We start from the raw sequence: 17,061 nt of genomic DNA, 5'->3' as shown, positions 1-17,061 counted from the left end.
TACGTAAGCAATTTAATTACATTACAATTTGTTTTAATGTGTCATGATAAAATGTTTTTATTATTTTAATGACAAAAACAATAGCATGTAGCATTTGCAGTTAGCATGTCTGCCTCACAGAGATTCAGAAGCTTGAATCTGGGCTGCGGCCTTCCTGTGTGGAGTTTTGTATGTTCTCCTCATGCATAAATCTAAATTGTCCATATGTATTTTTTCATGTTTATGATTTTGTGTGTGTGTGTGCTTTTAATGACTGCTAATTTCATTTAGCATGAACTTTTAGTGTGCCAGCAGTTTAATGGAATCCAACCTGGAATATGTCATCAAGAAATAAAAATAATAAACAGGCCATCCTCCCGATGAGTCATGATGCTGAGGAAACACGATTTTGATGGAACGCCTCCATAACACCATAGTGACCGAAACTGCTCGCTCCAGTGACTCTCCAAAACAAATGTTTAGACCGTAACTGCTTTCTTTCACTTGATTTTGTGGTGCTTCAGAAGAGAAAACAAATCACAGAGTCAATGTGGACACGGCAAAACAATAAGGAAGTTGTAATACAGTATATATTTCGCCATGATAGGCTGATGTGACGTTTTGGTGGCGTGATATTGTGATATCCCATCACCGTTGAGACAACATGTCACACGCATGCGCAGAACAGGCAGACACACACAGTCAAACTAAATTTAAAAAACACCCAGCGTGGTGAAATAAAAACGACGTGGGACAAGATTATTGCGGTGTGTGGGGACCGAGAGGTAAACAACACCGCTGGCTTCCTTTCCCTCTCACAATGTTTCTGTCAGGAAGTGCTGTTGACACCCTCGGCATACCTGCTCGACGTCTGTTGCTCAGTACACCAGTAGTTTCTTTCGTTTTCAGGACATTCCAAATTGTTTTATCAGCTATGTCCAATGTTTGTGCACTAGCTCGGATCTATTATCCACTCTTTTTTTCAAATACAAAATGGTTTGCTTTTCTTCCATACACAGCTCTCTGGTCTTCACGTTTGCTTAACAGCAAGTGCGGTTTTCACATGTGAAACCAAAAGCCGAACACAAGCACTATCTAACAACCATCTCAAGCCAACACCTGAGCAACAAGAAAGACACTTCAGTCATATGTTCCACTACTATTGCTCACTTGAACAATGGGTGGCTTTAAATAAAAGGCGCCATGTCCCGAGTTGTTTGACACACCTAAATGTAAATACCAGAAACTAAAAGCTGGGATTCTAAACTTTTATCTCAAACACATTAGTGTTCCGTACACAACAGCAACAAAAAACAAAAAAAAGGAATTGACCTTGCTGTTCCAATACATTTGGAGGAGACTGTATTTCCCCTTAGGCCAAATAAGTCCAAGGTGGATTTGCCCTTTGGACTTGCGGGGGTGTCAAATGTGTGCGAGCGAGTTCCAGGGGGTGGAGCTTGAATGGAGGAAGTCGCCCTTTAGATTGGTTGTGGTGTGTGTGTGTGCTAACTAACTGACCTCCATAGTGAGTGTCGCGAATCACTGGATCATCACAGCAGGACAGAATAACATCCACGGGGGTGGGGTGGACGAGCCACGCTCGGTTCCGCTCGCGTGGACCTGAACGTCGACCCGCTTGGTGCACTTCGATCGGAGCGGTGTGCTGCCGGTGGTCCCGAAGCGAGCAGTATGCATTTGGACTGCAGGCTGCTACTATGGAAGGAGCGGTAATGGTGGGCAGGGGGCCGACAGGGGCCGGGGTTCTCGTCCTGTCGATCCTCGTCATCATCCTCACCGCGGAAGGCTGCAGGGCGCAAAAAGGTGGGTGCCAAAAGTCTGCGATCAGTGCTGTGAACGCTGGCGCGAGATGGGGAGGGGGAACATGCATACTAACACAATGTGTTACAAATGCAATGAAAAGTTGAGCTGTGTCCTAACATGGCCATTTTCGTACGCGGAATTCCGTTTGATTTTTCACCGCCTGCCGCCGCCCGTCGCCATACATTCCTTGCGCTAAAAACCAGGAGAACCGGTTTTGTTCACGTGATATGCTTTCGATACGCGGACGGTTTGGGGGCTCACACGACCGCCGATATAAAGCAAAGTGTCAAAGCAAGAGTACACGATGCAGATTCGTACTCCCTGCCTGTATTAAAATGTGAAATGGAGGAAGGTTCTTTTAAAATCCTTCAAGTTTTAACGGAGCATGGCTGCTGTCTCGCCAATACGAGACAGCAGCACATGTCGGGCATGTTGTGGCCTTTCCCCTCGCACCAATCACGCCAGTTCCTCATGTTTGCACGCTTTTATGGTGTGTTGGGGAATCGAATGGTGTATTTAAATACGCGAGAAGCTACTTTAGGCACAGGTGTGCGAAATGAGTAAAGTTTTAAAAGTAAAACTCAGGTGGGGGTGAAGTTAGGGGATGGGGGAGCTTGACTGTAAACACGTGGACAATTTTGACATAACTTTTAATTACAGCTGAAAATACATGCAATTCAGTCAATATCTATCTAATATATAATGGAATTATACCGAATGTAATGGCATAAGGGGACGGTTAATTTAAAAGTGATGTGTTGTGGTTAGTTATTAGGAAGGTAACATGAGCTGCTGGTGAACATTGCTGTGAGTCAGAGCAGGGAAAGAGGCTTTTGTTTTTGTCCTGTTCAGCTGGATAATGTCCACCGGGAAGCTCTTGCATAACGCAGATAAACACACTTCAGCTCCCCCTTTTAAAAAGAAAAAAAAATCTTTCAGGTCACAAGTTGACTTAAGTTGCACTTTTTGATGTATCGCTTACGATTAGCTAGTTTTTTGCAGCTGCAAAAAGGATTACAGTGGATCCTCGGAGGTTGAAAACAAGCCTTTTGACTTCAAATTTTCCCATAGGAAATAAAGGGAATAGATAAAGCCTGGTCCTCGGGCTAAGCAATGTTGCAAACAGTGTAAGATTAAAGTTAAATTAAAACACCCAGTCAATTTATCGCCAAACTAAGGTCTGGCCCGAACAACTACACAAAAGTCACCTTCTGTTTGTGGTGGTGTTGTTTTTGTGCAGGTGATGGCTGCGGCCCCACAGTGCTGGGCCCCAGTAGCGGGACGCTGTCGTCTCTGGGCTACCCGGGGCCATACCCCAACAACACCGTGTGCGAGTGGGAGATCAGCGTGCCCCCTGGCAACAGGGTCCGCTTCCGTTTCGCCGGGCTGGACATCGACGACAGCGACTGCCAGGTCAACTACCTCCGCCTGTACAACGGCATCGGACCTGCCAGGAGCGAGATCGGTAAGCGCAATGTCGATGCAGTTTGTGCGACTACTTGCGATAACGCCAAAATATAAAACCACCTGTCAACCTGTTGATGTTTACTTAATAGAGGCCGTTTGCCATACGTGGAAGTCTCATGGGATTGACTGGCTTATAGAGTGTCATAAAAATGTATATGTAAAAAAAAAAAAAAAAGGCATCCAAGAGAGGAACTGTTGTCATGTGTTAAGTAAAATTTGGAAAAGTTTACTTTAATCTCTGATTAATAAAGTAGTAAAAATGTGTTGACCCGTGTTATTTGACGTAACTATTTGTACTACTGGTGCAGCTAAATACATCAACTTTTTGATTTGTTTCTTTATAAATTGACTAATTGATAACTCCCTCATAGTTACGAAACAATTGTGCAACCTTTCCTCATTAAAACGAAAAATGACTCAAACTAGCTGCCGGGGAGCGCACAAAAGAAACATTTGTTAGATTTTTACAAAACACACATCATATTTGCATCTTGTACTGTGATAGTGTCAAGCTCGAAAGATTTTAAAGTAGCGCTAAAAGGGCCATAGCATGCTAGCTCAAGATGCTATGAACGCAGTTAGCTTACAAGTGTTTATCACAAGACACTATTCATACAAGCCATTCTATTCTATATGTTTTACCAATTAAATTCTGATCCTGGTGTGTTCGGTGTTCCGGTCACACTTGTCTAGTGCTTCAAGCAGTCACTTTAGATAGCAACCAAAATTTGCCTCTCAGATGTTAAATGTCCAGAGAAGGCAATTGAATGTAGTTATGTTACTGCATAATATGCAGTCTTAAAGTGTTTTATTAAATTAGTTTTCTAACCAACCTGACTTTTGTCATGCTCCAGCGAAGTACTGCGGCTTGAACGTGAATGTGAACATGCTAATAGAGTCCACCGGCAACCAGGTTACTGTTCAGTTCATGAGTGGGAGCCACCACACTGGACGTGGATTCTACCTGTCCTACTCCACCACAGAACACACAGGTAACAAGCTTTGACTTTTTGTCATGCGTACAGATCACGTGGATACAATTTTTTTGCATTCAAATTTAATTTTCTACTCAGCCGGCGTTGCCGTCACTTGCGCTTTTTCATGCCACAGAAAGAGGAAGTGGTGGTGTCTGTTAAGTCAAGTCACGGCAGTTAGCTCTTCCAAATAGCGTTTTATTTTTATTTTTAGAGTGAATTCTTGTTCTGCAAATCATTGCCAATATCTCTCGCTTACAAAGGTGACCCACGCGGCCACTGGCCGGCATATATGTCACCATAGCGACCGTTCGTGGTCGGTAGTTGGGGGAGTATAGTGTTAGTCACTTTGACTCGGTGGCTTTTTTTACCAGATACATTTTACGCCACAGGATTTCTGGAGAATTCCGGTTAAGCTGTGTTGACTCATGAATTTGTTAAAATTTGGGTTGCCAAACTGTTAAAACTTCAACATGTCTCTCATTTTTAAAATTTGGAATATTTTCAATCCTGCGTATGTGACATTCTCTGGTGTATTAAGTCTCACATCTCCAATTTAGGCATAGTAACGAACAAGATGACCTAAAGATGTGTGATTAAAACATTACAAATGAATATAAAAACATTCAATCAGAAACCAATTAATCGGTCAGTTGCTCTTCAAGAAATTGCATTCAGATTGTGAACGGGTATGTGGAAAACCTGTGAAATATGGACCGTATAAAAAAGAAAGAATTTTAATCTCTCTCCCTCTATATTGTTATTACTGTATATTATTATTATTGCTTCTTAGCCACATTGGTGTTTTAGCCAAATAACTAGCAAGTCAGGTTGTAGTACTGTATTGCCACTGGTACAATCACAATTGTGTTCAAGCCACTAATTGCTTGTCAGACAACATCACACTAATTGTTGTTAATTCATGACATAAACCTGTTCTGACATTGTTTACTTTAGATCTCATCACCTGCCTGCACAAAGGCAGTGATTTTCCCGAGGCGGAGTTTAGGTAAGTTCCTTGACGTTTGCGTAATGGCGACATTTGTTTTTTTTTTTCTCCAACATTCATTTCCATTCTCTCTCTTCCCAAGTAAATACTGTCCAGCCGGATGCTTGACTTCGACCCAGGAGGTATCCGGAACAACACCAAATGGATACAGAGAGGTGAGTAAAACCTGATTCGAAGCCGTATTAGGAATCGGGTCATGTTTTCTCAATAGGAGGTAATGGCAATAGAAATCTTATTCTGTCACGGTGGCCATCATATATGATAGCGCATGCCCAAGAACCTAAGACTGCTGGAACCTTTTTTAAAATTGAGTCCCGGGGAAATCTATCAGGGGCAAATAAAGACCCTTAAATGGTTTCGTACTTTGAAGAGGTCCAAGAAGCTTTGGGGAAGGATATGCAGCCGTGAACAGATTGGAACTTTTTAGTCTAAAACAAAGACCTAGAACTAAAGGTTTGGGGAACGGTAGGTGGAAATGCGACTATAAAATCCTTATTCGCTGTAAAAAGACACAGTCAACCTCTATTTAACCCTGTGAGGGACAGCGGTTACTACAGTGGATAGGTTATCATGTTATCAGGTTACGGGTTATCATTATTGGGGCATGAAAGTGTTCAACAATACAACTAAAAGAATATGCAACGATTCATCCTTCGATGGCGTCGATGTGGGTTCTATTGAAGTTGAAAGGGAGACTTGCTGAAGGCAAGTCAACTTCACGCATTATGGTAATACTTTTTAACGCTTCTTAACTGTCATACAAATGTAATAAGAAGTTAACCACACTAAATGTTATTGTAAACACCCCACTTTGGATATATATATATATATATATATATATATATATATTTTTTAACTTGGCGGCTGCAGTCATGTCAACACCCGCTGAAGGTACCAGACTGTATATGTCTCCATATTGGATGCTAAGCTCACTTGGATGACACACTGTTTGCTGCAAATTCTATTCCTATTCCTAAGGTAGTACTCAAATTGATCTGATATCGAGCGCCTCTTGAAATGCTGGCAGTTTGTCTCTTGTTGTTACAAAGTGGTTGTTGCTCCCACGCTAATTAGCTTTCTCTCTGTTCGGATGGCACTGAACTACTTCAATTTGGCCCGCTATCTAGTTAGTCGGCACGCTAACGGAATAAACGGCAACCGATGCGATTCACTTGCAGTCAGCACCTGACACCTGGCTGGTCGGGACATGTTGATACATGTTCTCTCGTGTCTGCGAAGTCACGTTAGAGGAGTAACCGTCGCTATCTGACTTGGGAAGCAAGCTCACTGTATTGAACAATGACTCACAAATTAAATTAGCAGTTCTAAATTACATTCTATCAATATCTTTCTTTCATGAACTAAGTAACTTTATGAACCTTGTTGAATGCTCAGAAAATGAATACGCTCAAGAAATGAATAGAAAACTCTAAATTTGATGACCACATCATAGCACACATCACAGCAACTCCTGCATTCTAAATACGCCGCAATGCTTAGTAGATACTACTGCCAAAATTGAGTATGAATTCTGAGAAATGTCACCGACTCAAAATTCAAAAGAAAGAAATTCATTGAGGACGACAATGTTGGTTACGACATCATAGCATATCATAGCAACACCAAGATAACATACAAGCGAGCACAGTTTTTGATATACGAGAGAACGTGTTGCCATCTTTGAAGGTACAAATTAGGGTTATTGTTTTCCCTTCACTGAGCCTCATTGCAATTTGACCTCGTGGTCCTTTTAAGGCACGTTTGAGGTTTTGCCTCGTCAACTGGCCTCTTCTTTTTGGTATCTGAGTCCGCGGGGGCGCAATGATGTCATCACTGCATGATTCGACCGAGGGAGGAGGTTTGCTGCCGGGCGACGGGAGGATGACGGACGGAGGAGGTGGTGGGCTGGGCTATGAGGGAATGGGGCGTCCCTCAGGAACAGAGGAGGGGTCCGGGTCAGAGGGGTGAAACGGAGGTGAGATAATACTTTGGCCCAGAAGAAAAGAGCTCCTAATCCAGTGCAGCTGCAGCGTGTTCTCAGAGAGTGACTCAGTGCAGCTGACATGCCGGACAACACCTCACTGTGTCTGCATGTCATATATAGGGTATGTAAGAGTGTGCGTGCGTGCACATCCCAGCAGCATCATATTATCGTGAGTATGGAGGAATGACACATTGACACTGCGTCGGCGGCAGGGTTGAAGCTCTCCATTTCACTTTCAAGGTCTACATTTATATTGAATTCACTACGGTGCAGTTTTTCAATTTTCCATTGTCAACAGATTTAAAAATTACTATTAAGGTGCCATACTTTTAATAGCTTGTGTACAACTAGTTCGGTCTCTGGAGTGCCCGGCCACCCGATCAGGTGTGAAATTAAACATCTGTCAATTTTCTGTAACACTTGTCCTGATTAGGAACCCATTTTTGCTAATTTTGGGTGTGATTTGGGAAACATCACGGACTTGTCGTAAGCTAATCGCGAAGCAGATATCGACAAACATTCACGCTCACATCCGCACCTGGGGACAATTCAGTCTTCGATAAAACATGTCTGGTGCATGCGTCACATGCACGACACTAATTGACAATGTATAATCTGATGAAGTGATGCTTCCACCACTGAAAATAATACTGCATGACATGTTTTTTACGGTTTGGGTTGTGTTACAGTTGGAATTTGGAAGTGTTCTTTTAATCGCAACATATTGCTGTGTGCTTGGCTCGCGAATGGTGTCGCACTTAAATCAGTACAGTGCAATTGTGTGGTGTTGCTAAGATGTCACACACTGTTTATATAGCTAACGCAGTTCTGGCCATCCCGCCTACACAAACCAGGGCTTGGTGGAAACATAGCCCGAGTGGTTTGCTCGGAAGTGGAGTGTGTGTGTGTGTGTTCATACGAAATTCGAAGCAGTCATTGGAGGAGTGTTGATTGCCTGCAGCGTGCCTGTGAATAAATACATGCATGTCAACACCATCGTCACTCGGCATGTTGCCCCACAACTCGTTAGTGCCAAATTCCTCTGGTAGACCTTTTCCAGTCATTTAGGGAAAAAAAAATCCCAGCTGTTTGCGGGAAGGCTCTCTTTTGTGTTGAGTGTAGCACATTTAGATTGGAATGCAGCCGGCAGCGTGATTCACTACCTGAGACACTCGCGCGGATCTGGCCAAATAGAGGTGACATCACGGCAACTCATGGGCATCCCATCTGCCGTAGCGCGAACGATAGCATGTACATCTTGATTTTTTGATCTGAAAATCTTTTACATTTTCTCATCAAAGATTTATTTTACACATGTTCATTTTTATGTATTATATAAAATTGAGATTGTTAAATGTGATATTATTTCTCATAATTTTACTATCACTTTATGCATTTTAACAATAAAAAAAAAAGTATGTTCACAATATATAGCCTATACTTTAAATAAAGTGATCAATGGCCAAAACCCTTGCAATTAAAAAAAAAATTCTAATCAGTTTAGATTGAAAGCTGCAATGTCTATGGAGAAGCAGTTTTTTTTGAGCAGTGTAAATGTAAACTAGAAAATGCCATTTAAAATCAAATGTCCGTGTATTCAGGTTGCAGGTACTGCATTTCTTCAATTGATTTCATATTCTACGATACTGCAGAGGGTATGAGGTTGATGGTGTGGGAATCCCTGACGTGTGACTAACAACCTTTAAAAAAAAATTCCACCCATCTAGTCATCTCCACTATGTTTGGCCGCCGTCCACGCTGGCGTGGTGTCCAACGCCGTTGGGGGCAGAATCCATGTGGTGAGCAGTAAAGGCATCCCACACTACAAGGGCACACTGGCCAACAACGTCACGTCCACTGGGTAAGAAAAAAAAAAGAACTGCTCATGGACAAATGTATTAGGAAGCCTGGGCAAACAGAAAATAGAAGAAAATGTTGATTTGTCACCTTCCCCTAATGTACTTTTTACTGCCCCGTAGAGGAACCCTGTCAAACAGTCTCTTCACCTTCAGGACAAATGGTAGGTGTCACGTCACTTCAACAAGTGTAAAAGGACACACCAAAAGGCATGTGGTTGACTTTTTTTTTTTTTTTAAATGACTGCTGAAAGGCTGCTATGGAACCTTGGGATTGGAGTCCGGCGGCGTGGCGGATATTCAGATCTCCGCCTCGTCCGTGTGGGAGTGGAACGACGTGGCGGGCCAGCTCAGCGTGTGGGCGCCGTCAGGAGCTCGGCTAAAAAAGGCGGGCCTTCCCTGGGCGCCCTCCCAGAATGACCAGCACCAGTGGTTACAGGTGGACCTGAAACGACAGAAGAGAATCACAGGTATTGACCAGGTTACCAATATATTAGGTGCACCACTTAGATGTTGTCATAAATCCTGTGAAAGCAATCATTTTTTTCAATAAAATTATTCTCCTTATTATGATTATTTTTGTTCCATGAAGGCATCACCAGCACAGGCTCTACGCTGAGGGAGTACCCATACTACGTGGCAGCATACCGAGTCCTCTACAGTCACGACGGCCAGCGGTGGCTCTGCTACAAAGAAGCAAACTCCACACAAGACATGGTAACGCAAGCGGCGAATCAGTTTATTAATCACGTCGCCGGCATCCATGCTGGGCGAATTGATAGGAAAAAATATGACTCTTCGGATGGCTGAGGGGTCGCATATGTTGCGGTGTTTCCATAGCAACAGGTATTGACTCAGGGTTTCCAAGGAAATTAGTGGTTTGTGTAGAGTGCTCGGATGGGCACGTTGCTTTAATAATGGATGGATATGGATTAAGTGGCCTGTTTTGGGAATGCCACCATTGGGATTCTGGCGACTTTTTTTGTTGTGGTTTCAGGTTTTCCAAGGCAACATCAACTACCTGGACGAGGTGAGGAATAATTTCATACCCCCCATCGAGGCACGCTACGTGAGGATAAATCCAACCTGGTGGCAGCAGAGGATCGCTATCAAGCTGGAGCTGCTTGGATGCCAAGTGTCTACAGGTGAGAGCGCAATGCTCATTGGTTGGTTGTTTGATTTTGATGCCAGTTCCGATTCACGTGTCTACGGTTCTCTTTTGAAAAGGTTTCTCTCCGGAGTGCAGACACGTATTAATTTGCCAGTTTTTTTGCTGTTCAAAGTTGGATGGTCTCCACTTTAATGCGGTTCCGTCTGTGAAAAGTGGTCTTGATCACCCCAAGCAATTAATTCCGGTGTTAAACGCGCTAGCCGTGTCAGTCCTTTGCATCTATCCTGGCTTCTTTGGCTTTCCTCGTCATCCCTTTTGTGAGAACAAGACTTGTCATACCAGAAGTATAGTTCATTTGCCCCGCGGTGGTGATGATTACTAACTTAGGAGGGACACCATAGCAGTAAGCAGCCAAACATTGTTGCTAGCTAGCTGGCGCGGCGTAAGTAGCACAGAGCTACTCAAGCCTCAACCTCCGACTGGCATGTTGTTTCACGTGTGTTCGCGCCAGCAAAGCTCTTAAGACAGTCAAGCTGGTTGATTCTCATCTTTGCAATTCAGTATGCTTTGATGAGGCCAAAATGCTAATTTTAACCTGTAAACTGCAATGTGAAACCCCTTATTTTGAGCCTCAGGGTTGGATATTTTGGGACACTTGATCAAACTTTTACAAACGGAACCGTAACGCCTGTATATAAGGTAGCTAAAGTGGTGTTGTTCTCCACAGCGAGGCGGGGTATGGCGCCCAGGATGTTTCCGCCTCCCGGTTTCACCCCTCGCCAAGCAGCCACGAAACGTCCACGTACATTCGGCAAGACCACACCACCTCCAGACATCAGAAACACCACCATGCCGCCTCTCACTGGCAAAGGTTTGTTTAATAAAAATTACCAAATTTAAAGCAAATGGTTGGTCTGGGGATGGGTTCATTCTTATTCTATTTGTTTGCTCAGAAGTGGCGCTGGCTGCCGTTCTGGTGCCTGTCTTGGTCATGGTGTTGACAGTACTGATCTTGCTGGTGGTTTGCGCTTGGCACTGGAGGAGTCGGTATGTATTTGCTCATCATGACTTGACAACCCCCCCCCCCCCCCCTTAAAAAAAAAACCCAGCAGCAACATTGCTTTTATGACTCGACATCTCCGTTTACAGGAAGCAGAGCTCCGAAGGAGCATATGACCTTCCTCACTGGAATCGAACCGGTGTGTCATTGTTTTTTCTTTTTCGCGTCCCCCTTTGACAACTTCCCTTTTGGAATTAGTCACATTTTCCTTGTAGATTGGTGGAAAAGTATGAAACAGCTGCTGCCGTCCAAAATGGTGGACGCGGAGGTCCGCTACACCAGCAGCGAGGTGGGCCGGCTCACGACGAGGGGCGCCGTTCCTAGACTGTACGCTGAACCTGCAGGTACAATTTGTGATGCCGGATATAAGCTGCCGCTTGCTGTACTGACCATTAGATTTAAAGCATCGCTAAGGGTAATTCTTGCTCCCAGATCTTCTTTCCCCATTGAAATAAATGGAAAATGTCATTAATCCATTCCAGCCCAACATTGTGCTCTTTCTGGTGTGTGTGCGCCTCGATCATCAGGGTCCAATATAATACAGACATAATACACACAAAGAAGAGGTTCACAACTAACTCTGATACAAAATATGTCAGATTTTTTTAGGCGGATGCAGAATGATATATTTGGCAGAATAAAATTCCTATAAAAGAGTAAACCTCTAATTAAAATGATAATATATAGGCATAAATGTTTTTTACTTACATTTCCCTCAAGCATCTTCATTACTCCTTACTGAAAAACAAAATCACAAGAAATTGTTCATCATACCTAACTGCAAAGTGCAACACAACCTATTTACACCACTCAAGTCAACCAATGAAATATAATAAATTCTAACCACTCGTTTTTTGTTTATTCAAATTGTATCCAACAGCCATTCTGATATGTACTTTTGTAAAGCAAATGACAGATGCTTGAAGACCTTTATTCCAGTAACATTCTACAAAGTGACTAACTTGTTGGAAAGTCAATTTTTTGTTGTTTCAGGCAAGACTGCTTAAAACACCCCAAAAACATTTCAATATTAACAGGCTCCTCCCAAAACATCTGAACAGCATTTGAGGTGTCCTGGCTGGGACACCACTGTTCTTGCCCACTTGAATACAGTATTGTTGCAAAATTCTTTCATGTGAAAGGGGTCTTGTTGAGAGTGACACAGTACTAGTGGTGGACAAGCTGGTAGTAAAGAAACCCGCCAGCAGGTTGCAGCATTCTGCATTTGTCTTTTTTGGTAACAGTTGAGACCCCTTTTAAATATGGTTATAATGTGCTGTCCAGTTAAAAAACAACAACATCTTCACACTAAATATTGACATCTGTGGAGATGCTTACTACAACAGTGTTGATGTTCTTGTCATATATTTACATCACGTGTATCTGTACAGAATACGCACAGCCCCTGGTGAGCGGCGTAACAACGTTGGGTGCCCGGTCCACCTTTAAACCAGACGAGGGTCCTGACCCGGGTTACAGCGACCCCGACCTGTACGACGCCCCCATCTCCCCGGACGTCTACCATGCATACGCCGAGCCCTTGCCCGCCTCCGGGACCGAGTACGCCACCCCCATTGTGGTGGACATGGGCTGCCACCCGTCGGGGGCCGCGCCCACCACTTTGCAGCTGGCACGGACAGACGGCAGCCAGTCGGCCTATGACACACCCAAAACCGCCACTGGACACGACCCCACCTACCAGGTGCCCCAGTGCGGTGCCACCAGGGTCGAAGGGGGCGCGTGATTAGCCAACGACCTGAGCTTTGTATCATGTACACATGGCGAGTTGGACCCGCTTGCGATGGCGCCATTCCAGTCGGAACACTGAAAGCGCAGAAATGAATGTTTGTTTGCGCGCCACATGCGGATCACAAGACGAGCGCGCCGACTACTGTTTTTCAAAATCTGTGATTCTTGCTCTTGTGAAACTGTGATTTCTCCCCCTCTGTTACAAAGGTGATGATGGGAAAACAAAGAATTCCTCCTTAGCTTCATTGTCCACGGTACGTGTCGTCTTAGAAAGTGTGACTTGAACTTGTGTTACTGCTCGTGTGATTCCGTCGCCGCAAACCTCGTAGAATTCCCAAGTGATTTTTTTACTGATATTTATTTTTGAATCCTGCTGATGAGAAGCCCACCCGCTGCCCACCCCACGCTGCTTGCGCAGACCAAATGTTGCCTATTCTTGTGTTTGTGTCGTTCCTCAGCAGAATAAACGTTTCAAAGTCTTAATGTGAGAAATAAAGCAAACTTAATAGAGGTATAGCATTACTCTGTTTTTGTTTATTTTGGGAAGTGATTATCAGCCCATTGATTGTCTGGTGGCAGTAATTAAAGATTCACTTTCATTACGTTGACTTATTACGTGATTTTTTTAAATGTTTTTTTTTTGCTCCTCAGAAATTTAAAACATTTATCTTGACCATATTGCTTTTAAAAAAAAAAATTTTTTTATGAGATTCGGCCGACAAGCACGTGTCAGACTTGATTTTGGATATACAGTGAAGTTATGTGCAGAGTAACACATTTATTAGTGAATAAGGCCAAATGAGGGTAAACGGGAAAAATAGGTTTTAAAATTATTTACTGCCATTGACGGCACAAGATCATTTCCTGAATGACAACTTCAATGTTTTCTACTGCAAGTTCATATCACAATCTACATGGTGCGTTCAATCTGCCAATAACGTTGTATGTTCCAGCCTTCAAGTGCCAAAAGATGTCAGGCAACAACAAAATAAATACATTTGATATCTTTTAGTATAAAATGAAAAGTAAACATGTACACATTTTGACATTAAATTAGTTTCTATTCACGTTAATGTAACGTTATGTCAACCTACGCAATCTATTCAGTGCCAATCCTTGTATTGACCAATATTTTCTGGTCTTAATTTCATTTGTTTTTTGTTTTACATCATCCCTGCTCGTGATGGACAAACGAAGCTTCGAATTTGGTTCATGAACCAATTGTATTTTTTTCACTCCTCTTGATGGAGACTTGCTATTTCTTAAACCCCTTTCTTTAAGCCAACATTGCCATCTAGGGGAGCAAATTTTTTTTACAATTGGTTCATGAAACAAATCTGAAGCTTCATTTTCCCATCACTCGTCCCTGCTACGTATTTATTACTCATCCATGTTTTTCCCGTCCTTCCCAAACTTCCACCACACAACGGTGAGGCCGATGGCCGCCAGCAGAACCAGGCAGCTGGTGATCAGGTAAGCAATGGGCAGGAACTTATTGGGGCCACCGAACCAGTTCAGCGTGGTCAGGACCACCTGCTTTCTGCCTCGGAAATACTGCACAGGGAAGTCTGGAGGGAAAAGTCAAGAGTCAAGGCAGCAAATAAAGGTAAAAGGTTCATGTGGAAAGTTTCAATGGATTGTTAAAAAAAAAAAACAGGTTGATTTATTAAGTGCCTGCTCACCCACCAAGTGTGAAATTAAACAACCCATGTAAACATTTTGTCTTGCCTATTTCTGAAAATGTGAGCGGGACATTTATTAAGAGACCTGAAAACGTTATAAAAATGTGATAAAAATAGATAATGTCTTCTCCAAGAAAGATACTGTAGGTGATCTCCACGCTGTAGTTGCCTTTCGGGAGGCCACTTTCAAAAGGTTTGTTGGTGCGTTGCAAAATGCCGTAGAGCTTCTTAAAATTGGGGAAGGCAGCCTCCCGCATCCACACTATGAGGTCCTCGTTGATGAAGCCATTGTTGATGGCGTCGTGCGTCTGCAGTTCGTACACGGGCTTATGCCAGTAGGGAGGCGGCGCCGTGCCTGTCGGGTTCACACACTAGTTAGCCACCATCATGTGCAATTGCACACAAAAAAAAAAGACTACCTTGGAAGACTTCAGCCAAGGTGAGGTTGTCCATCTGTGGGTTGCGGTACTTAATGTTTTTATCCGTGTACCAGCTGATGCCTTTGCGCCATAAAGGCACCGGGTCATCTGAACTACCAGAGCCCAGATATTGGAACTTGAATGAATCTGTGAGGAAGTAAGGGATGTCATAAATTAAAACAAACACATAGTGACCAATGCTGTACCATATGCCGCTTCACCAAGACATTACTATGGATCACATGTTGCATACGTAATGGGCATCCAGTTAGTAACCCCCCCACACACACACGCGCACGCCCTATCCCATCTATAATTCCTCAAAGGACATTGGTGATATCCAATGGTGTGTGTTTACCATTAAAGAGGCTGTTGGCCACAGCACCACAGGGAGCGATAGGCAGCCCTTTGTCATTGGTGGCGAATGGCTTGCAGTATGAGCTGGGTGTCTGTATCAGCGCAATAAAGATGAACTCATTCACACGAGGTCAACTTGTATTTTAAAAACAAGGCGCAATATTGTGCAAAACACCTTCAAATTGGTCTTCCTGCCAACCATCTGCGCGTCGTCCCTGGAGTCCATGTATCTCCGCAGGTTCTGGTGGAAGTTTTGGAGGCCATAGTAGAAGAAGACGTCCCCCTTACAAAGTAGAAGACTAAACTTCAGTTTGGCTTCAACTCCATTTCGAAAGCATCAAAGATGTTTGTGGCCAAGTGCACAGCCAAACTGGTCCACCACCGATACAAAGCAGAGACCACCTACCATGCGCTACAAACATAACATACAAGTGATGTGAAATAGTATTTGCCCCCTTCCTGATTCCTGTGTCCTTTGCATATTTATCACATCCAAAGGTCTCAGTTCATCAAAACAATTTTGTCACACAGAGACTACCCAGGGAAACACAAAATGAAAATTCTAAATGCCTATTTAATTTATTAAGGCGGAGGAGGCATTTTTAAATTTTGTGATTCCTGCTATTCTTTTCAGCCGCAATTAGTGAGGGATTCTAACGGTCTCTTTTGGCCATTCGAGTTAATGGTTTACATCATTTACGACATCGGCAAAGTACGACAGATGAGATAAAAGAAAGTGAGCTGGACTAAGACTGCGTCGAGCGCTCAAGGAGACGACTTCCTTGGTCCACCTTACCTTCAGGGGTCTGTCCACATGAAAGTACAGTTTACAAGTGCAGATCAACGCTGCGTTGCTCACATTCTTTCGCAAGTCGTGACAACGTGCACACGCGCCACTGTCTGTGTAGTCCATCTAAGATGACAAGAAAGATTGATGAAGAGAACACACACCATGAACTTTGCCCTTTTCCTTCCTCGACGCTCACGCTTTTCAGGCACGTGAAAACATTGAGCTCGCCACCATCCAGTTTTATCAATCGAAAACAATACGAGAGAGACTTACCCGGATTTCCTGTACACTCTGAACAGTAAGCAGAAGCCAAATTCCTAGAAGCAAGCAGATGACAGCCATGAAGTAGAAGAAAGGCAGCACGGTGTTAGCCGTCAGCATGGGCGACCAGGCGGGCAGACGCTGCTGCTTGAAGGCCGAGTTGTCGGGCCTCCGGGCCAGGGGTCCGCTCTTTCCTTTGGCCATGGCGGCGACGGCGCGGGGAACTTTGCTTCAGTTTTTTTGTCAAAGGGGCTTAGCTCGCTTCCTGTTCCAGTTCCTGTGGTATCACTACGCAAAGACGCACAGACATCTGATGACAGGCCTCTCGCTGTGGCGAGAGACGGTGGAGCTCTGTTAATAATTAACCACAAACAACCGCCTCTTCCTGATTTCTACTGCTCTGGCCTTTTTGGCTTTTGTTTTGGACAACACAGAGTCAATTTGTCCTGATTGTAATTCCTCATGTGGGCATTTATTTGGAGTTCCATTTCTGTTTGTACACACCAGAGATGTTGCCATTATAAGTATTTGTCGCAAATCAA

At 43.7% G+C, this 17,061-nt stretch overlaps 2 protein-coding genes across 2 annotated transcripts; one reads left to right on the top strand and one right to left on the bottom strand.

Annotated features, from left to right (window-relative positions):
* The first annotated feature begins 1,450 nt into the window (after positions 1–1,450).
* On the top strand, positions 1,451–13,612 carry dcbld2 (discoidin, CUB and LCCL domain containing 2). The gene is made up of 15 exons (XM_086122945.1): positions 1,451–1,800; positions 3,041–3,265; positions 4,122–4,259; positions 5,199–5,250; positions 5,333–5,405; positions 8,962–9,095; positions 9,214–9,254; positions 9,345–9,560; positions 9,683–9,807; positions 10,088–10,235; positions 10,929–11,072; positions 11,155–11,248; positions 11,351–11,400; positions 11,477–11,605; positions 12,653–13,612. The coding sequence occupies exons 1-15, from the start codon at positions 1,695–1,697 to the stop codon at positions 13,003–13,005; spliced, it is 2,028 nt and encodes a 675-aa protein (XP_085979071.1). The 5' UTR covers positions 1,451–1,694; the 3' UTR covers positions 13,006–13,612.
* cdc50c (Cdc50 family member C) lies at positions 9,300–16,982 on the bottom strand. The gene is made up of 8 exons (XM_086122947.1): positions 16,532–16,982; positions 16,265–16,381; positions 15,644–15,751; positions 15,470–15,560; positions 15,112–15,258; positions 14,835–15,047; positions 11,970–14,578; positions 9,300–9,535 (listed from the first exon to the last, which is right to left on the bottom strand). The coding sequence occupies exons 1-7, from the start codon at positions 16,721–16,723 to the stop codon at positions 14,391–14,393; spliced, it is 1,056 nt and encodes a 351-aa protein (XP_085979073.1). The 5' UTR covers positions 16,724–16,982; the 3' UTR covers positions 9,300–9,535; positions 11,970–14,390.
* Positions 16,983–17,061: the final 79 nt, after the last annotated feature.

Source organism: Hippocampus guttulatus, chromosome 11 (genome assembly GCF_054856545.1).
Source record: "Hippocampus guttulatus isolate MCC_2025c chromosome 11, RoL_Hgut_1.0, whole genome shotgun sequence".
Taxonomy (NCBI): domain Eukaryota; kingdom Metazoa; phylum Chordata; class Actinopteri; order Syngnathiformes; family Syngnathidae; genus Hippocampus; species Hippocampus guttulatus.
This window is presented reverse-complemented; position numbering and strand designations above follow the sequence as displayed.

Excerpts from the sequence above, each read along its gene's own strand:
- dcbld2 (XM_086122945.1), top strand. The coding sequence starts at position 1,695 with ATGGAAGGAGCGGTAATGGTGGGCAGGGGGCCGACAGGGGCCGGGGTT. Across the intron at positions 9,096-9,213 it reads AACAACGTCACGTCCACTGG|AGGAACCCTGTCAAACAGTC; the intron begins GTAAGAAAAAAA and ends ACTGCCCCGTAG. Across the intron at positions 11,401-11,476 it reads TCCTCACTGGAATCGAACCG|ATTGGTGGAAAAGTATGAAA; the intron begins GTGTGTCATTGT and ends TTTTCCTTGTAG.
- cdc50c (XM_086122947.1), bottom strand. The coding sequence starts at position 16,723 with ATGGCCAAAGGAAAGAGCGGACCCCTGGCCCGGAGGCCCGACAACTCG. Across the intron at positions 15,561-15,643 it reads GCAGGAAGACCAATTTGAAG|ACACCCAGCTCATACTGCAA; the intron begins GTGTTTTGCACA and ends GCGCTGATACAG. Across the intron at positions 15,048-15,111 it reads CTTGGCTGAAGTCTTCCAAG|GCACGGCGCCGCCTCCCTAC; the intron begins GTAGTCTTTTTT and ends TGAACCCGACAG.